This window comes from Cynocephalus volans, chromosome 3 (assembly GCF_027409185.1).
Source record: "Cynocephalus volans isolate mCynVol1 chromosome 3, mCynVol1.pri, whole genome shotgun sequence".
NCBI lineage: Eukaryota > Metazoa > Chordata > Mammalia > Dermoptera > Cynocephalidae > Cynocephalus > Cynocephalus volans.
In genome coordinates this window covers 3,508,302-3,528,001 of record NC_084462.1, presented here as the reverse complement: position 1 = coordinate 3,528,001, position 19,700 = coordinate 3,508,302, and the positions used below count along the sequence as shown (strand labels likewise).

General features: G+C 51.7%; 3 protein-coding genes across 4 annotated transcripts; all 3 read left to right on the top strand.

Annotated features, from left to right (window-relative positions):
* Positions 1-339: 339 nt before the first annotated feature.
* NKG7 (natural killer cell granule protein 7) lies at positions 340-1,098 on the top strand. Its single transcript, XM_063092259.1, has 4 exons — positions 340-496; positions 571-717; positions 802-936; positions 1,040-1,098. Exons 1-4 carry the CDS (start codon positions 340-342, stop codon positions 1,096-1,098), a joined length of 498 nt encoding a protein of 165 aa, XP_062948329.1.
* Positions 1,099-3,337: 2,239 nt separating this feature from the next.
* Positions 3,338-4,738, top strand: CLDND2 (claudin domain containing 2). The gene is made up of 4 exons (XM_063092258.1): positions 3,338-3,506; positions 3,854-3,991; positions 4,282-4,401; positions 4,624-4,738. The coding sequence occupies exons 1-4, from the start codon at positions 3,338-3,340 to the stop codon at positions 4,695-4,697; spliced, it is 501 nt and encodes a 166-aa protein (XP_062948328.1). The 3' UTR covers positions 4,698-4,738.
* Positions 4,739-5,514: 776 nt separating this feature from the next.
* On the top strand, positions 5,515-19,475 carry ETFB (electron transfer flavoprotein subunit beta). 2 transcript variants are annotated; one of them, XM_063092237.1, is made up of 6 exons: positions 5,515-5,636; positions 13,924-14,082; positions 14,205-14,363; positions 16,137-16,199; positions 17,961-18,119; positions 19,263-19,475. In XM_063092237.1, exons 1-6 carry the CDS (start codon positions 5,580-5,582, stop codon positions 19,431-19,433), a joined length of 768 nt encoding a protein of 255 aa, XP_062948307.1. In that variant the 5' UTR covers positions 5,515-5,579; the 3' UTR covers positions 19,434-19,475. The 2 variants fall into 2 exon arrangements, with proteins under 2 accessions (XP_062948307.1, XP_062948308.1); XM_063092238.1 differs by having other exon boundaries at positions 5,557-5,636; positions 13,961-14,082.
* The last annotated feature ends 225 nt before the right edge of the window (positions 19,476-19,700 follow it).

Below are 19,700 nucleotides of genomic sequence, written 5' to 3'. Positions count from 1 at the left end.
GAGCTCCAAGGGTGGGAGGTATAGAACCTGAGACAGAGACGCAAGTTCTAAACCACTACCTAAACCACTGATGATTCGACACCCTCAGTGCCCTCCCCTACCACACACAAGGAGGGGAACCAGACCCACCAGAGAGGGACGGAAGACGTTGTCTGTGCAACCCAGGAAGGGAGAGTGTGTGAAAAGTCAGCAGCGAAACCCAACCTTGTCTGAAGGAGCACAGGCCTGTAAGCTGATCCTGCTGTTTTCTGGCTTCCCTTTCTTGAGCTCAGAGACCCAGGAGTCAGGATTTGCACCCTCTTCATCCCTCAGGACCCAGAAGCCCAGCGCTCACCCCCCATGGAGCCCTGTCGGTCCCTGGCCCTGCTTGCTGGCTCCCTGGGCCTGACATCCTCCCTAGTTGCTCTGAGCACCAATTTCTGGTTCGCGGCCAGAGGGCCCACATCCTCAGCTCACTCGGGCCTCTGGCCAACGGGGAATCTGGACACAGTAGCAGGTAAGGAGAAGTAGGTTCTCTTGCGGGGGGATGGCCAGTGGGGATGGGCACTCAAAGGCTTCCTCTCCAATCAGGCTACATCCATGTGACACAGAGCTTCTGCATTCTGGCAGCCCTGTGGGGCCTGTTGTCTGTGGGCTTCCTTGTCCTGTCCTGCATCCCCTCACTGTCTGCCCCAGGCCGTGGCCCCCTTGTCTCAACCATCACAGCCTTTGCTGCAGGTAAGGACTCTGGGCTGGACTTGGGCATTGGGAGCCGGCAAGTTCCTGCGGAGGGGCTGAGCCATCTCTTGTCCTCGCCCCCAGCCCTCACCATGATGGTGGCCATGGCGGTGTACACTGGCGAGCGTTGGAGCCAGCCTCCACACCCCCAGATCCAGACCTTCTTCTCCTGGTCCTTCTACCTGGGCTGGGTCTCAGCTCTCCTCTTTTTCAGTGCAGGTGAACACCCTACCCGCTGCCCAGGGGAGCTTGGGAGGGCCCAACGGGGGGCTCTGAGGGAACAGGGTTGGGCAAGTGCTTATATGCTCTCTGGCCACCCCAGGTGCCCTAAGTCTGAGCGCTCACTGTGGTGCTCATCAGTCTGGCTACGAAACCTTGTGAGCAGAAGGCAAGAACGGCAGGACAAGTTTCGAGCACTATTCTCTGAAGGTGGCGTCATCAGGAGCCCAGGAATACCTGATCTTGCCTGTCCCTCACTCACAGCCCTTCCCAGCCCCTTCAGTTGTTTCTTCATTCATTCAACAAAAATTTGCTGGAACCTGGTTATTCCGAGATTAATTCAGCCAAGATATAAACCAACCATACACCAGCTTCATTCATGGTGGGTGACACTGGGCACCTGGTGGGGGTGAGAGCCTGCCAGACCAGCACCCAGGGTGCCCCTGCCCAGTGGGAGGGCCTGTGTGGACACAGACACCTCTCCCCATGTCTCCCTCCTTCTCTACTGCTTTTCTTTCTCCCTGTTCCTATCCCTCCTTCTCTTTTCTTCCTGGTCTTTCTTCCTTTAGTTAGCTCTCTTTCCTTCTCTCTTCTTCTCCGATAACCCTCACCAGAATTCTGCCCTCCCTGGCTTTCAGTCTCTTTCAGTTCTCTTTGCCTGTTTCATTAGTTCATTCACTCCTTCGGCAGCTGTTTCCTGAGCAAGCCCTCTCTGCAGGGCCATGCTGGGTATGCTGACATGGACCAGATCTGGGCTGATATGAGTCCACCAGGGGCTTGCAGTCTGATGGGGTGGGGGGTGGGGGGATGAGGGGGTCTGTTACAGACCAAAAGCAGTTAATACAGGCCAGACAGCAGTCAGAGCCCGGGGAGGGCACCAGAGAAAGAATGACCACATCATGGAGCATAGAGGTGAGCTTCTGGGGAGATGGTATTTAGAAACTTCTTGAAGCCCAAGGAAAGGTAATATCCAGGCAGAGGGGACCAAAGATGGAGGCATGGGAAGGCCAGGAGTTTTCAGGGGATGGAGAATGGTGCTCTGTGGCCAGAATGTAGAATGTGGGGGGGGGGCGGGGGTGGAAAATGAAGATGGAGAGTTTGGAGGCCTCAAATGCCATGCTGGACTTTCTCCTGAGGGTGATGAAGAGTTAGGAGAAAACTGTGAAGTTCAGCTCTGGCTGCCAGAAAGACCCTTCTGGGGACTAGGAGGGGAGGCCTGAAGGATAGGGAGGAGTTGGCAACGCACAGGTGGGAGCGGACAAGGCCTGACCTGGGGCCAGGGCCTGAGATGGAAAGCAGGGAATGAGCCAGACAAATTCAGGGGCAGGAAGAACCGGACTTGAGTATCCGAGGGATCTGTGGGGAGAAGGGCAGGAAGGGTCAAGGACAGTGCCCAGGGGTCTGGCCTGACAAACTGGGTGGGACGGTGCTTCCACATCTGGTTTGGCGGAAGATACTGAGCTCAGATGGGATGTGGCTGAGGGTCAGGACCCTGGGGGACAGACAGCAGCAATGAGGACTCGAGTGTGGGGCTCAGGAGAGAGACCTGGTGCTGGAGAGGGAGTTTTGGGTGCTCTCAATGTATCAAGGGTCACTGAAGCTGCAAAAGTAAAAGGGTACACCTGGTACGAGGGTGCAGGATGGAGCCTCAAGGGAGGGGAGAAGATGCAGGAGCAGGAGCACACATGGGGGTCTGAGAGAGCAGTCAGAGACTTGGGAGCCAGGAGAGCTTACGAGCCTCAGAAGTCAAGGGAAGAGAAGTTTCTAGAAGAAGGACATGATCTGCTATATTATGGCCCTCAAGCTCCCCCAAGACCTGCTGCCTCACTCTGAGCTGTCACTCTATTAAGAGAGCCGCTGGAGTGTGTGTGTGTAAAGGGTGGTTATCCCTTTAAATGGCCACTGGGGGAAGGGGTTCTGGAACTCCCACTGCCTCACAGAGACCCAGTTTTCCTTCCCCCACCACTCTGGGCTCTGTGTCTAAGAGGCCCTGCGGAGCTGGCTGTGAGTCCCTTAGGTGGGTGTGTGTGGGAGTGGGGAGGGCACTGGACAGGCTGAAAGGACATTCCACTGTGGAGGGAGGTCTCTGGGTGACAGGTTCTGAAGCAGTGAAGCCTGTGGTGAAGGTCTTAGGGTCTTCAAAGGGAAGAGGACTGACTGGGGCACTGAGGAACAAGTTCTGGGGGAAGGGACCGTGAGTCCCCAGGCAGGGCTGTTGAGGACGGGCCGGGGGCATGGGAGGATCTGAGCGAGAGAGTCTTCAGGTCCTGAGAAGCAGGGGTCCCAGGCGGAGGTGCTGGGGTAGGAGTGTGAAGAGGAAGCCTCCTGAAGTGGGGTCCTTAGGGCAGGAGGGGTGGTGGCCAATCCTGCCTGTGTGGCCCTTGGCAGCAGCCTCCGTGGCATGGGGGTGAAGCGGAGCCTTCAGAGCGGGGGCACTTTGTTCATCCTCTTGGCCAACATCCTCACAGTGCTCTCCACTGCCACCAACTACTGGACCCGGCACCATGGTGGCCACAGTGGCCTTTGGCAGGAGTGTAACCATGGCATCTGTTCCAACATGCTCTGCCAGAGTGAGGCCCTGCGCGTTCACACCTCAGACCCCCCCCCAGCCAGCTCCCAGAGCTCGGGACACAACAGCTGGGCACACAATAAGCCGCCCCCACCCCCACTCCTTCCATCCCAGCGGCCCCTCCATGACCTAGGCCACCATGAACCACCACTTGTGGATCTGCCTCCCTGTCCCTCCGTCCAACCCCCGTCACATTATGCCTGTCTTGACATGAACTCCAAGTCCCCATCCAAATGCCTGATTCTGGTTCGGCTGGTGGGAGTGGTGGCCAGGAGAGTTTCCTGTTGCGACCGGTTGTCGCGACAGGAGCGGCGCCCATGAGGGGCTGATGCGGCCCGCTCTCCCTAGCCACGCTGGCCGTGACGGGGGTGTGCATGGCCCTGGCGGCGGGCTTGGGCGTCGTGGGAATGGTGATGGCGTTGAGGATTCTGTGCCACCAGGGCGAGTCGCTGAGGGGCCAGACTACGAGCGCCTTCTTCCTCTGCGGTGAGACGGCTGCAGGCCCCTGGGCAGAGGGTGCGCCTGGGAGCCAGGGGGTAGTGGGGCGTGAGGTGCTGGACCTGAGCTGGGGGGAAGGGCTGGAGGCCGAGGGAAGGTGGCGGGGCTCGAGATGACAGGATTCGAAGGGGAAGGAACTCGAACGCGGCAAGGCCAGAGGCGGCGCAGGAAGGAAATAGGCGTGACCTGATAGACCCTGGACGGGGCGGATCCGAAAGGGCGCCCCACCCGGCTACGCCGAGCAGCCCACGCTCACCCGACGGGTGGGCGGGGCCCAGGGCTGCTGCTGCTGATCGCCTTGGTAGGCTACACCGTGAAGAATGCGTGGAAGCACGACGTCTTCTTCTCCTGGTCCTATTTTTCTGGGTGGCTGGCTTTGGTCTTCTCTATTCTCGCGGGTTAGTAACCTGAACGGCGGGAAGAGGGTGGAGGAGACTCCCCAGTTGCCCTCCTAGGAAAACCCACAGTGACCCCTCAGGGACTCCCCTACTCACTCCACTCCCGACTCCCGCAGACCTAGCAGAGACGCCATTGGAGCCCCAAACTCCAGTCCCAGGGCCCGCCCGGCCATCCGCCCCAGGACCCAACTTCCCCCACCCGCCCTCTGCTCCCCCCTCCAGGCTTCTGCTTTCTGCTGGCAGACATGATCGTGCAGAGCACCGACGCTATCAGTGGATTCCCCGTGTGTCTGTGACTTCAGCCTGTCCGAGACAGAATAAAGGAACGGCTTTTGGCGCCGCGACTCCGCCTGCCTTTCTGGGGGACGTGGGGACACGGACACGAGCGACATGAACAGACATGAGCATGGGAACATGAGCATGAAGAGGACAGGGGACAAGGACACGGAGTCGCAGACATTAGGATACATAAAGGCTAGAGGACTAGATTTAAGGACATGAACCAATAGTGAACGTGGAGGGAGGGACATGGACATAGGGACACGAACGTGGAGTGGACAAGGGACAAGGATTTGGAGGGAAAGAGCACACGGGGGGAGTGGGGCCATAAGGGGCGTGAGCTCATGGAGAGGGTGTGGGGTTGTCAGGGAGGACAACGGGAGACACGGACAGTGGACGACGCTAATATGGAGGGGACAAGAAACACCGGCTTGGAGAGAACGGGGAGACACCGGCACTGGATGACTCAGTGGCGTGGAAACACTAGCACCGGGTGGTCATGGAGACAATGGCACGGTGACTTGGAGAGGTGGGGAATAAGGGAGGGAACTGTAGGGGGAGAGTAGATCTGGGCATCGGGAAGAATTTAGGAGGACCTGGAGGATCTCCACTCCCGGAGCGCTTCCCTCCCTGCACGACTTTGCCCTTTGTTCCTCGCCTTTCCCTCCCACTCCGGGTCCCGTCTCTCCCTCCGGGACTCTTTTCCCATTGGTCCGCATCCGTACGCCCAGCGCCCTTCTCTTCAGCCTCCTGATTGGTCCTCTGTTGAGGAGGCGGGCTCCGCGGGGGTTGACTGGCTGGCGGCGCGGCGCGCAGGCGCAGAGAAGGACGGAGGGCGTGGCGGGAGAGCAGAGTCAGAGTGGGGACTGACCCCGCAGGTGTTTGGCCGCGGCAGGAAGATGGCGGAGCTGCGCGCGCTCGTGGGTGTTAAGAGGGTCATCGACTACGCCGTGAAGGTGACCGGGCCCCCCTTCCCCACCTCCTTGACTCCCGCGGCCGTGCGCTTTCGGGATCACGAGCGCGCACTGTATGGGATTCTTCTTGTAACCTCCGACCTCTGCCGATCTTCCCCCAAATGTCAAAGTCACACCTGGGGGCAAAGATCAAAGACTGTGAGGTTCTGCCATATGATCCCTCTGGAGTCATGACCTTGTTTCCTTTTTCCCAGTTCCGGACTCACTCTTCTAATAGCTGTATGCGGGGCGAGTTACCTTCTCTATTTCTTACCCGCTGGAGGAGTTGTGGTCCTTGTTTACCACACGGAGAAACTGAGTCAGAGAGGACACTCAGCTAGGGAGGGACAGAGCCGAGAGTCCTATCCAGGTCCTTCTGATTCTTCACTCAGACTCGTGCTTTGCCCACATTACCTATTCTATTAACTATTACCGCACCGGAGATGTGTTATAGTGCGGGTCAGACAGGTCACTGTGGGGACCCAGAAGCTGTCTTTTCACCTCCATAGCCACAGGGTGAGCAAGGAGGTGAGGCTCTAGCTAGGAAGGGAGGGAGAGGTTTATTTACTAGAGATGAAAGTTCAAGGGGCCAGCCTGACTGAGCTGGAGGAATGGTTTTCATTCTCCATATAAGGGGCGGCGGGGGGTGGGGCATAACCTTTCTGAGAGTCTGTTTGGCTTGTTCCCACAGGAAAGCTGATATAGACAGAGGTGAATTAGACAGGGCCCCTCAGGCCAGTTTCTCTCAATGCTTGGCCTAAACTGGACTGAAGAGGTGACTGTTGTCCATGTCTGTCTCCCCCATCAGACTAGGAGCTCACCCTCTTGTCCCCAGCAGTGCTCAGCTCAGGGCCCTGGCACCTGGGAGGCTTCACAGTGGGTGAAAGTGATCAAAGGTGATGCTGATACTGCCCCTGCCTGCTTGGGAAATGGGTTGGGGAGGAGACAGACTGGGACACAAAACAGCTAACAGTGGGACTTACTGTGTGCCAGGAAGCATTATAAATCCTTTACAGAGATGAGCCCATTCAGTCCTCTCAGTACTCTCTATATTATTAATCCCAGTGGACAGGTGAGGAAATTGAGGCCCGTGGAGGTTCAGTTACTTGCCAGATTACCCAGCTAGTAAATGGCAGAGAGAGTCAGGATCGAAACCCTAGCGAGTCTGGCTCCACACTCCATGCCCTTCCTATTTCCACTCAACAGCCACTTGGCCTAATGACGCCTCTGGCAGCATATGACTGGATGTTGCTGCCCATCTTTTGAGACTCCTCTTAGGGCACTGGGACCCATATCTCCTGGTTTTCTCCCACCTCTGACTGTTCCTCAGGGTGCCTCCCTTGTATTCCTACAGCACCCCTGGGCCTCCTCTTTCTGCCCCACCTCTGGTCTCTCTGGCCTGGGATGTCTGGGGTTGTAAATCTGTCTCCCCCACCAGACAGGCTCATGCTCTTTTCCCACCATTGATCAGCACAGAGATGGGCACATGGGTTCCTCCAGTGTGTTCAACTAGAGAACAGAGTGGAAATGTGTATGCAGCATTGTATCAGCTCCTATACTTTCTGGAGGGTTGGTGCTGCCTTTCCCTCCCACAGTGTCCCAGAGCTCCCTCCATTACATCCTATTTCACTGGTTGTGCCTGTTGATGTCCCTTTTAGAACAAATAAATGATTCAGACACTACCTGCTACCTTATCACCAGGCCAGGCCCCAGGCACCATTCCTTCCCCTCCTTCCCCTCACCTCCCACAGTCTGTTAGTTCCGAGCCCTGTCCCTCCTGCCCCATTGTCTCTCCTCCATCCTCATGGCCCCAGCAGTTCGGGCCTTATTCTTTCACCTGGTTGCTTGCTCCAGCCTCCTTCCTGGCTCTCGGTCTCTCTCCGTCAGCCCATTCTCTCCCAGCCTTAGGAGTCTTCCTGCACCCAGAGCTGACCCTGCTCTCCCCTGCTCACAGCCCTCCCCGGACTTCCCAGCATCCTCAGGACAAAGTACCAGCTTCTCAGCCTGGCATTGGAGATGCTTCATGGTCTGGCATCCCCTTCATGGTCTGGTTCAACCATCCATGTCCCTTCTGGGGCCCTCCCTTACCCTTTGTGCTTTCACACCTCCAACCTGCTCCTCCTTTCCTGATAGGCCAGACTGCCTCTTGCTTGGTACTTTGCCTCTGCTATGCCTTCTGCCTGGGTGCCCTGGCTGCTCAACCCTCCAACTGCTGTTTCCTATCCTTCCCTTGCCTTGACTGACTGATCCATTCTATAAAAATTTAGTTATTTTCTGGCATCACCTCCTACAAGATGCCTCCACCCACACCCGTAGGCTACCTTGGTGTGTCCTTGGGGGCTCCTGTAGCACCTTGGGCTTGCCTTCATCAGCCCTTCCTCTGTTTACTCCAGTGTTCCCTCCCTGTCCCCTACCATCCCCAGACTGGCAGCTTCTTGTGGGGAGGGCCACCTCTGTGTCCCAGCATCATTCCCATATTTCTTTCAAGTCTTTGCTCAAACATCACCTTCTCTGTGAGGCCTTTCCTGGTCATCTACTTAAAATCACAGCCTCCAGAGTCCCTGTCCCCCCCTCCTGGCTATATTTTTCCCCATACTTTTATAACTTTGTAATCCACAGTGTAGTTTACTTATTTATCTCTTTAGTGTCTGTTCTCCGCTTCTGAAATTTGAGCAGTGGGGGCCAATGGGGGTAGAGTTTGTCTGAAGTGTTCACTGATATCTCAGACAGCGGGTACACTACTAGAATGGGTCTTAGTATGGACTCTGAGCCCAGCTGCCTGGGCCCACTTCCTGCTATGTGACCTTGAGGAAGTCACTTAACCTCTCTGAGCCTCATTTTTCTCTTCTGTACAATGGAGATAATGATAGTACCTACTTCATTGAGTTGTAGTGAAGATTTAACAAGCTCTAAAAACAGTGTCTGGCACACAGTAAGTGTTGGCTGGCACTGAGTGAGTATTGTAATTTTTGTTGGTAGTAATGGAAGTTTATTTAGTCACTTATTCAAAACATAACAAATGCTGTGCTCAGAGTGTGTGTGTGTGTGTGTGTGTGTGTGTGTGTGTGTGTATGTGTGTGCGCGTGTGTGTGTATGCCTAGGGTATTAATAGGTATGTGGGGGTCTGGCCAGTTAGCTCAGTTGGTTAGAGCATTTGGCTGATAACACCAAGGCCAAAGGTTCTGTCCCTATACTGGCCAGCTGCCAAGAAAAGGTTGGCAACCCAATAATACTTGGTCTTGGCCAGGGCCACATTTTCCATGAAGCTGAAGAGGCCTATCCTTTTTCAAGGTCCCAGAAGAGGCTGGAACTTTTTTTTTTCCCATAATTTGGGGTTCGTCTTCTTAAAGAAGACCCCCGAAGGATAGAAACTTTGGGCCTAGAAAACATGTTCCCATCCCTGGGCCTAACCCTGACCAGCCACACCCTCTCTGGGTTCTGGGAATGGAGGGTGTTATTCTATGGGTTTCCCCTTCCAGGTCCCCACACTTGCTCCTCCTGCTCTTAGCATGGCCTCCTTGTCTGTTAGGGTACATATGTCACCTCCTCAAGGATATCTTTTCCATCTGCCCCAGATGAGCTCTCTTGTTGAACAGTCTCAGAGCACTGACTGCCTTGTTAGCAATCTGTTGCTGGGATAGCTCTCTGGCCAAGGTCTCCCCCAATCCCAGCAATCTGGCCTTGGCTGTCCTGCTTGCTTTTTGCCCTAGCACATGCCCAGGGACTCACCTGATAGAAGAGAATAGAAAACTGAACCAAGCAAAAGTCCTTGAGCATGTCAAGAGTTCAAGAAGGGCTGTCAGAAATTACTTTATAAAAACCCTGTTGGGTGTTGTGGACAACAAATAAAAAGACTGGCCCTCTTAACTGATCTCTCAGAGTCTCACAGTTCCCAAGACAGACTTGAGGTTAGACCCCTGGTCCTGCCACTTCTTGCTGCGTGACCTTGGGCAAAGTGGCTTGGCCCCTCTGTTCCTCAGTTACCCCATCTGTAAAATGAGGATAATAATGGCAGTAGCCAATCACCCAGGGTATTAGGACAGTTACATGAGTTAATGCATATAAAGCCCTTGGAGGGGCTGGGCAGTTAGCTCAGTTGGTAGAGCATGGTGCTGATAACTCCATGGTCAAGGGTTCAGATCCCCATACTAGCCAGCCACAAAAAAAAAAAAAAAAAGCGCTTGGAGCATTACCTATATGGGTTGCAGCTGTTTTTGTTGAAGGTTAATAAGTTGCCCCCCTGGACACTTAATGCTGATTCATCTACCTCAGTTTATAAAATATCATTATTTCAAAACAAAGCAAAACAAAAAACTGTGACTAATTTTTCAGGCCAACGATTGTTTACTGACTTATGCAATTTAAGTAAACAGTGTTTTTCAAGCTCGAAATCAACTCAAGCTTAAAACATCTTCCATTGAGAAGATGAGCTGGCACATTTTCCTGGTGCTGGAAATTTCTCATCCCTTTCTCCTCAAAAGCCTGGGGCTAGAAGTCCAGCCAGAGCAAGAGTGTGTGGGGGCTTAGGATTCTTCTGTAGCCTGCCTGTAGGCCTTTTACTATCTTAAAGGGGAAACTAATATCTTGTATTTTAATTTATTTTTTTAAGGAAAAAAATAAATGGTCTTATGCTGTTGAATAAGTGTTTGGATGGACAGGTGAGATTCTAACGTATAACTCTTGTAAACAAGTTCTTATTCATTCATTTGACAAGTATTTACTTACACAATGTACCAGGCACTGTTTGAGGCCCTGGGGATACAGTAATGAGCAGAACAGACATAACTCCCTACCCTCGAGGAGTTGGCCTTTTAGGGGTGAGAAGATAGACGATAAATATAAATACATACAACATATGTCATCTGTCGATGTGGTCGGTGCTGTGGTAAGAGTTAAACCGAGAAAAGAGGACACGGATGGTTGGGAATGATGCATTTTCCATAGGCTGGCAAGGGAAGGAACAAAGAGGCAAGAGATTGAGCCAGGAGGATGTCTAGGGAAGGATTGTCCCAGGCGGAGGTAACCATGACTACCGAGGGGTCAGTGTCCTCACCTGTGAAAAGGGTTAATAATAGAGCCTAGCTAAGAACACAGGAGGTAATATGTGTGACATGCTTAGCACAGTTCCTGGTGAAAAGAAACATGGATTCAGTACACGGTGGTCATTCCAGTTATATTTCTTAAAAGCAAATTTCTTCAGTTCTGAAATTTGAGCCTTATTTTTAGCGTTAAAATGACTTTTTAAACATGAAATAACAGTGAGAAAATGACAGTTCTTTTCCCTTTCTCCTCTTCTCCTCTTCTTACTTCTCTCTCCTCTTTCATCTTCTAGTGTTACTGGTCCTTGAGGCACAGCCAGACTGGGAAGCCCCTGACCAGATCTCATATTTTCATCTCTGATTCTGTCCTGCCTGTAGAAGGAACAGCCACACCCACCAGCCCCAGAGAAAAGGGACAAGGAAATAGCAAGAGAGAGTGTCTCGGTGTCCCCAGCTGGCCCAGGCTGTCACCCTGGGTCTATTCTGGCCACGTCCTTGGGGGTGGCCACATAGAAAAAGAGAAAGAGGGCAGTTTCCAGGCCACATCATGTGACTCCTAAGCAAGGCTCCTCCAGGCATCTCTTGAGAGCTTCTAGAACACAGTGGCCTGAATCGGAACTTGCCATCCTGCCTTGCTTGTACTGATCATTCTTGACTCTTTCTTTCCTCTCTTCTTTCCATGAGCACCAAGGCCTGTCAGTTCCACCTTCAAAGACCTCTCCGGTCCATCCACTTCTTCATCTCCACTGTCATGGCTGTCTAGGACACTGTCATCTCTTATTTAGGTGGCTGACAGCCACCCAGCTATCTCACTTCCTCGTTATTTTCCAATTTTCTCCACCAAGAATCCAGAATGACCTTGTAGAAACTGAAGTTGGATCAGTCACCTCTTTACCCTTCCCTGTTGTTCTTAGGACCAGGGCCCAGCCCCTCACCACGGCCTACTGAGCCCTGCACAGTTGTGTTGGTTTCCCGTTGCCGCTATAACAAGGTACCACAAGCTTAGTGGCTTAAAACAACACAGATTTATTCTGTTATGTTCTGGAGGCCTGAAGCCCAAAATCAGTCTCACTGAGCTAAAAATCAAGGTGTCAGCAGAGCTGTGTTCCTTCTGGGGGCTCTAGGGGAGAATCTGTTGCTTTGCCTTTTCCAGCTTCTGGAGGCCACCTGCAGTCTTGGACACGTGGTCCCTTCCTCCTTCAAAGCCAGCAGTGGTGCATCTTCCAGTCTCACCTCCCTCTTCACTTGTAAGGACACTTGTGATGACATTTAGGGCCCACTCAGATGATCCAGGATTATCTTCCCCATTTCGAAATCCTTAAATTAATCATATCTGCCAAGTCCCTTTTGCCATGTAAGGTCACATTCACAGGTTCCGGGGAGCTTAGGATGTAGACATCTCTGGGGGACCATTACTGTGCCTATAACAGTGGTCTAGCCCTTACCAGCCTCTCCAACCTGATGGCACACTGCCCTCCCCTGGCCATACTGGCCTCCTTTGACTCCACAAATGCTCCCCACTCTTCCTAGCTCAGGGCCTTTGCACATGCTCTTGCCCCTCCTGGAACCCTTTTTCCTCACACTTCACCTAGTCAGTGCCAGTTTATCTCTGAGATCTCAGCTCAAGTGCCACTACCCCAGGAGGCCTTTCCTAACAGCCTCCAGCATCAGACTAGGTCAGGCCCCCATCATCCTGTCTCACAGTTCCCCAGACTTCTCCTTCAGGTGGGACAGCATGGGCTTGACTGCTTAGTTCTTGAAGCTGGACTGCCCAGGTACACACCCCGGACTCACTGCTGACTGGCCATGTGACCTTGGGCCAGTCTCAGTTTCCTTATCTGCAGAAGGGGATAATGACAGCTCCTCCCTCATTGGGCTGTGGCCAGGATTAATAAGTGAGGACATGTGTCATTGCTTAGAACAGAGCTCCTGCATGATGCTCCTTTAGTGCCTGGTGGCCAATAATATCTCCATTTGTCATCAAGAAGATTGTTGTGGGCTAAGAAATACTCCCACCCCCTGGAACCTGAGAAGATTACCTTACTTGGAAACAGGGGGTCTTCGTAGATGTGGTCAAGTTAGGGATCTTGGGGTGGGGGGATTATCCTGGATTTTCTGGGTGGGCCCTAAATGCTATTTTAAGAGTTTTAGCTTTGCAGGTTTTTTGATTTGGTTTTTAATTTTCTTTTTCTTTTGGCGGCTGGCCAGTATGGGGATCTGAACCCTTGACCTTGGTGTTATAACACTGCTCTCTAACCAACTGAGCTAAATGGCCAGCCCTAGAGTTTTTATAAGAGAGGGGCAGAGGGATATTTGACACACAGAGACTGGAGAAGGCCATGTGAAGACAGAGTCGAAGATACTGGCCTTGAAGTTGAAATGATGAAGCCACAAGCTAAAGAGTGCTGGCAGCCACCAGAAGCTGGAGGAGGCAAGAAACACATCCTCCCCTGGGGCCTCCGGGGGGAGCGCTGCCCTGCCAACACCTGGATCACAGCCCACTGAAACTGATTTTAGACTTACAGAACTGTGAGACAATAAGCCACCAGGATTGCGGTGATTTGTTATGGCAGCCACAGGAGACTAATAGGAGGATAGTTAGTTGTTCATGACACGCCCTGCTCTAGACTGGCAGCCTCTGTCCCTTGCACACAGAAAGTGCTCAATAAAGACGAACTTTGTGGGGAAAGGAATTTCCTTTCCTGTTTGGCAGAGAGAGGCCTTCAATGCTAGTGTCTTTTTGATTAAGTTGTGACCACATGTGAGTCATGAAATTTGTGTAGAAGGCCAGCATTCAAGGAAAAAAAAGAATAGGAAATGTCAGGGTACAGCATATTTAGTAAGGATAAGTATTCCTCACGAAACCTCACGTTGCAGTGGTATTTATATTTATATAAAAATATGTGCTATGTACTTATAATATACTTGAGGATATCATAAAGTGCATTTCTCACCGTGGGTTCCAGTAAACAAACATTTGAGAAACAGTTTCAGGCCTAAGGAGCAGTGTCAGAGTAAGGACAGCCATGTCAGATGTCCCTGGTGCCCATGAATGTCTGAGTGAGAGAGTGACCTGTCCCTGCCTCCAGAGTCTAACCCAGCTCTGTCCCTGGAGCTCCGTTCCCTTGGGCAGGGTCCTGCCCCTTTCTAGGCTGCTGTTGCCCCCATCCGGCCTGTGGGAGGGGTGGTGTCGAGCTCTGGCCTTCTCCCCTGCTTCCTTCTGATCCTGCCCCTCCCCTCCTGCCGGGCAGATCCGAGTGAAGCCCGACAGGTTGGGTGTGGTCACAGATGGCGTGAAACACTCCATGAACCCCTTCTGTGAGATCGCCGTGGAGGAGGCTGTGCGGCTCAAGGAGAAGAAGCTAGTGAAAGAAGTCATTGCTGTCAGCTGTGGTCCTGTGCAGTGCCAGGTACTCAGAGTCCCAGGGCGCGGGGCACAGACTTCTGGGTCTGAGGGAGAAGGGGCTGGGGTTCAGTCTCCTGGGTCCCCTGGGGATAGAAGCTAGGTCAAGCCCCTTTCTGTCCTTGGCAGGAGACCATCCGCACTGCTCTAGCCATGGGCGCAGACCGAGGCATTCATGTAGAGGTGCCAGCTGCAGAGGTGGATTGTTTGGGTCCCCTGCAGGTAGCCCGAGTCCTGGCCAAGCTGGCAGAGAAGGAGAATGTGGACCTGGTGCTGCTGGGCAAGCAGGTGGGTGTCACTAGCCCCTCCCTCATGTCCTTGAGCTCATTCTTGCTCAGGAGGTGGGGGGGGTGAGTGTGAGGTGAGACTGCGGGTGCTGGACACATCAGCCTTAGTTCAGGAGACAGGCCTGGGCTTGAAACGCAGACTTGATGCTTTTGGGCACTGGGCAGCCATGGGAGGTCTGTGAGCAGAAAACGGACAGGATCAACTCTGGGGGCAGAAGGACCTCCTCTGCAGCTGTGAGGAATGGACTGGAAGGGGAGAGACTGGAGGCGGGGAGTTTGGGAAGGAGATTGGGGCTGGGGTGAAGACCTGACCAGAACTCTCCCTACCACATTGCTCCCAGCTGCAGCAGGCATGGGTTTGGCCCATCTGTTCCCTCAGGAGACCTGGTGACACCATCAGGGATAACGTCCTCAGCCCATCCCCTTTGAAGACAAACCTCATGGCCTCCCCTAGAGGAGAGGCAAAAGAGGGACATTGGAAGGGCCACAGGCAGACAGGAGTGAGAAGAAGCAAGGAATTAGGAATAGAGGCTGAGAAAGAAGGTCAAAGACTGGGATGTAAAAGGGGGCACAGGAGGTTCAGAGATAGAGCTGGGGCCTCAGTGGGGAAAGATGGGGATTCCAGGGGGCCATGTCAGCCCCAGAAAGAAGAGGAAGCTTGTGCATTCAGTTGGGTCATTGGATGTCCTGCCCAGCCCTGAGAAAGTCAGACAATAGAAAACAGAGATTACCAACTGCAGTGGAGTCAGAGTACAAATTGACAAACTGAGGTAAAAGGCCTAACCAGAGAACAAGCCAAAAAGACAGGGCCTGGGTGGGGATCTGGAGGCCCAGGTCTCATGCCAGCTTCCCAGGACACAGGTGTTGGCAGCGTGGCCTATTGAAGACCCCTGCATTTACTGGTAGGTCTCAGACTATGGATGTCCTAGATGTGCTGGTTGTCAGGGAACAATTCCTAAAACTAGGGCCTTTAGCTGGGGAGATGCCAGATAAATTGGTCAGGATGCTTTGTCCTAGGCAGCAGAATCACAACTCAAACTAGCTTAAGCGTGAAAGCAAATTTATTAGCTCATGTAGATCAGGTGCTTCCGGCATAGCATGATCCAGGGTCACACATTAGCTCTAGGCTCTGCTCTATCTTTGCTTCACTCTCTGCATCTCCAGGCTCAGATCCCATCAGCTTAGTTATACCGGCAGAAAGAAAATAACCTCGTTCCGAGGGGCTCCAGCAAAGCTCCTAAGGCTGGCTCTTCATTAGTACAGCTTGAGTCATGTGTGCATCCCTGAACCAACCACTGGGATCAGGAGATAGATTGTTCCCACTGGTCCAGATCCTGTTCAGTGTGGCCAGTACACGGCCTGGCTCACAGGAGGCTTTTGTGAATATTTATACAGGGGGAAAAGATATGGTAGGGGGATTCCAGGTGGCCTTAAATGCCACTGGACAGTGACTGCTTACCTTTGGGTCCAAGTGAGGGGGTTATTCTAGACCAGGAATCCACAAACTATGGCCCATGGCCACTACTGATTTTGTAATTAAAGTTTTATTGGAACACCATCACATGTTTATTTGCATATTATCTATGGCTGCTTGTGTCTACAACAGCAGAGTCGAGTGGTTGTGACAGAGATCATATGATCTGCAAAGCCTAAAATATTTACTCTCTGGCCCAGTATAAAAAAAATTTGCTGACTACTGTTCTAGACAGAGGCCTGAATGGGCCATGAGAAGGCCCATTAATCGTCATGCAATCTACTGTCCCTCTCTACTTAGGCCATTGATGATGACTGTAACCAGACGGGGCAGATGACAGCTGGATTTCTGGACTGGCCACAGGTGAGGCCAGAGTGGGGAGTATCTGCTGAGGGATGGGCCAGGACCTCATCCCTCAAACTCATCCCTGCCACAGGACCTTTGCACTTGCTGTTCCTCCTCCTGGAACACTTCCCTCAGAATGCCTCATGGCTTTCTTGCTCCCTTTGTTAGGTCTCTGCTTAGATATTACCTCTTCAAAGGGGCCATCCTTGCCCACTCTGTATGAAATACTTGTGCCCACCCCTCCCAACTGCAGGTTCCCCAGGCCCTGTCTATAGTCCAATAGAAATGCAAGCCACATAGGTAATTTTAAGTATTTCATAGCCACATTCAAAAAGTAAAAAAGAAACAGACAAAATTACTTTTAATAATATTTAGTTTAACCCCATCATATCTAAAACTTATTTCAACGTGTAATCAATATAAAAAATATTAAGATATTTTACATTCTTTTTCCTTTTTGTACTGTCTTTGAAATCCACTATGCATTTTATATTTACAGCATATCTCAATCCAGATGCTAAACTTTCATCAGAAATACTTCATTTAGATTCCTAAAGTTCACAGTTGAAAAAGTAGATCACATATCCAAGTTGTTCCAAACAGACTTAAAATTTTTCCAGTAACTGCATTGAGTATATGAGTTTTTAAAAAACAGCTTTATTGATATATTGTCCTACAGTAAACTACACATATCTAAAATATACAATTTGATAAGTTTTGGCATACATACACACTCATGAAGCCATCACCACAATTATGATAATGTATTTATCATGATTTAAATTAAATTAAATTAAGTTTAAATTAAATTTTAAAAATTCTGTCCCTCAGCCACACTAGCCACATTGTAAATTCTCAGTAGCCACATGTGGCCAGTGGCCACCAGATGGGATAGCACAATTGTGTAGACCATTATCCTGCTTTGTTTTCTCCCAACCATTTATCACTGTCTGACCAGCCTCTCTAAAGTTGCTCCCCATCTCATTCTCATAGCCTTATGTATTATTTTCTTCATATTCCTTCTTATCTGAAATGATCTCATTTGTCTGTGTGTTTACTTGGTTACTGGCTGTCTTCCGTAATAGAATATATGCCCACCAAAGCTGGTGCCTTCTTGGTGTGTTCACAGTGTATGCCCAGAGCCAGGCTCATAGGGGCACTCCGATGAGCCTGTGAATTATGTGGTATTCAAACTGTGACCTGAAAGATTTGTCCAGTGAACGACTGAACAGAGAAAACAGGTCAGTTAGACAAAGAGGAGTCATAGGTCATGTCAGTTTCCTGAGGGAGAAGATTTTGATTCAGGATTGAGAGGCAAAGGGGCCTTGGCCAAAGGATGGGGTCCCAGAAAGTGGTTTAAGGACTGAGATGAGCACAAGAAGTTCTGCTGTTGGCACAGTGGAGGAGGGAGCCAGACTGCCAGCTTTTGGATTTACCAGCTGTAACGGTGGTCACATTATTGCACATCTTTCTGCCTCAGTTTTCCTCATCTGTAAAGCGGGGATAATAGCATTTACCTCATAGTGGTCCTACCAGGATTTGATGATTTAATACATGCAAATTGCTTAGAACAGGGCCCAGCACTCAGTACGTGTTCACTTATTAAAGTGGGGAGACCTGACTAGCAGATTCAGGCCATTAGTACATATGCCTTGGCTCCCAGGGAAAGTGAAGCCACCCTACCCTAGATTTTTGGGCTCCCTTTCTGTTCTGCCTCCCATTGCTCTGGGTCTGACCTGAATTAATCTCTCCTACTCTTCCTATGCTGTCCCTCCCCAGGGCACATTTGCCTCCCAGGTGACACTGGAGGGGGACAAGGTGAAAGTGGAGCGGGAGATTGATGGGGGCCTGGAGACCGTGCATCTAAAGCTGCCAGCCGTGGTGACTGCTGATCTGAGGCTCAACGAGCCTCGCTACGCCACATTGCCCAACATCATGGTGAGCACCTGGCAGACGGGTCACCAAGGGCCTTGGAATGGGCAAGCACATTGTAGGCCCAGTGCCTCCCCAATGGTTGGATGGGAGGAGGGCAGGATCCCAGGGACCTCTCATCCAAAGGAAGGGATCACCTGGTCATTTTGACTAGGGAGGATTCACTGGGTCATTTCTGCCAACAGTGAGAGTTCATGGAGGTGTTTTGGTTAACAGGGAGGGTTTGGTGGTTGTCTCAGCCAACAAAAAGGCTTCACTGGGTAATAGAAAGGATTCCTCTTGTCATTCCAGCAAATGGAAAAAGTAGATTGGATAATCTTGGCCAAATAAAGAGATTTGGTCATCTTGCTTCACTAGGGAGGGTTCCCTTGGTAATCTTTGCCAGCGGAAGCTATCATCTAGGCTAACTAGGAAGGATTCATAGCATCTCTGGCTAAGAGGAAGAGTTCACTAATCATCATGGCTGGTAGGATGGGTTCATCAGGTCATCTTGGCCAATAGAGAGCATTCACTGCATCATCTCAGCCAACAGCGAGGGTTCAGTGGGTCATCTCAGCCAATGCAAAAGGTTTAGTGGGTCATCTCAGTGAGTAGGGAGAGTTCAGTGTGTCATCTCAGCCAATAGGGAGGGTTCAGTGGGTCATCTCAGCCAATGCAAAAGGTTTAGTGGGTCATCTCAGTGAGTAGGGAGAGTTCAGTGTGTCATCTCAGCCAATAGGGAGGGTTCAGTGGGTCATCTCAGCCAATAGGCTGAGCACATTGGGTCACTCAGCCAATAGGAGGAGGGTTCAATGAGTCATTTCAGCCAATAGGGAGGATTTAGAAAGTCATCTCAGCAAAAATTCTATTGAGTCATTACTGTGAAAAGGATGGGTTTGCCAGTCTGTGGCAGCTAGTGAAGGGTCTCCCAAGGCACTTAACTATTAGGACTGTTATAATAGTCGGGCCTCCCAGGGCAGCCCAGCCAGCAGGAATGGTCCACACCAAGTGTGACCCTGTGAGAGGTTGCATGTGTCCTGGCCAGTGGATAGGTCCAGAAGGGTTCAGCTGGCAGAAATGGCTCTACACTGTGGCACCTAACGAGAGGAGGGTTCAGAGAGGTGGCCAGGGTCTTTGGCAGCCTTGTGAACTATGGCTTCCCATGTGCAGAAAGCCAAGAAGAAGAAGATCGAGGTGATCAAAGCTGGGGACCTGGGCGTGGACCTGACCTCCAAGATCTCTGTGCTCAGCGTGGAGGACCCACCCCAGCGCATGGCTGGTGTCAAGGTAGAGACCACTGAGGACCTGTTGGCTAAGCTGAAGGAGATTGGGCGAATTTGAGCCCCTCCCTGAAATTTGACAATAAAACTGTGACTCTCCCAACTTCTGTCGGTTAACTCATTCCCTGGAGACCTGTTCTTTGATTCATTCAACAAACATTTAAGTCCTGTGCTGGGTGCTGCTGGGAACTCAGGTGAGTCAAATTCAGTATCTGCCCTTGAGAAGCCTCTGTATTGAAGGGGACAGATGTGGACAAAGGTAGCTTTAATGCAGGGTCATGTATGCGAGATACGGAAGCACACTGAGCCGTTGGGGACCCAGATGGGG

Coding starts and splice junctions, on each gene's coding strand:
- NKG7 (XM_063092259.1), top strand. CDS start 340: ATGGAGCCCTGTCGGTCCCTGGCCCTGCTTGCTGGCTCCCTGGGCCTG. Junction 718..801: donor CATCACAGCCTTTGCTGCAG/GTAAGGACTCTG, acceptor CCTCGCCCCCAG/CCCTCACCATGATGGTGGCC. Junction 937..1,039: donor TCTCCTCTTTTTCAGTGCAG/GTGAACACCCTA, acceptor TGGCCACCCCAG/GTGCCCTAAGTCTGAGCGCT.
- CLDND2 (XM_063092258.1), top strand. CDS start 3,338: ATGGGGGTGAAGCGGAGCCTTCAGAGCGGGGGCACTTTGTTCATCCTC. Junction 3,507..3,853: donor TTCCAACATGCTCTGCCAGA/GTGAGGCCCTGC, acceptor CGCTCTCCCTAG/CCACGCTGGCCGTGACGGGG. Junction 3,992..4,281: donor GAGCGCCTTCTTCCTCTGCG/GTGAGACGGCTG, acceptor GGCGGGGCCCAG/GGCTGCTGCTGCTGATCGCC.
- ETFB (XM_063092237.1), top strand. CDS start 5,580: ATGGCGGAGCTGCGCGCGCTCGTGGGTGTTAAGAGGGTCATCGACTAC. Junction 5,637..13,923: donor TCATCGACTACGCCGTGAAG/GTGACCGGGCCC, acceptor CCTGCCGGGCAG/ATCCGAGTGAAGCCCGACAG. Junction 18,120..19,262: donor CCACATTGCCCAACATCATG/GTGAGCACCTGG, acceptor TCCCATGTGCAG/AAAGCCAAGAAGAAGAAGAT.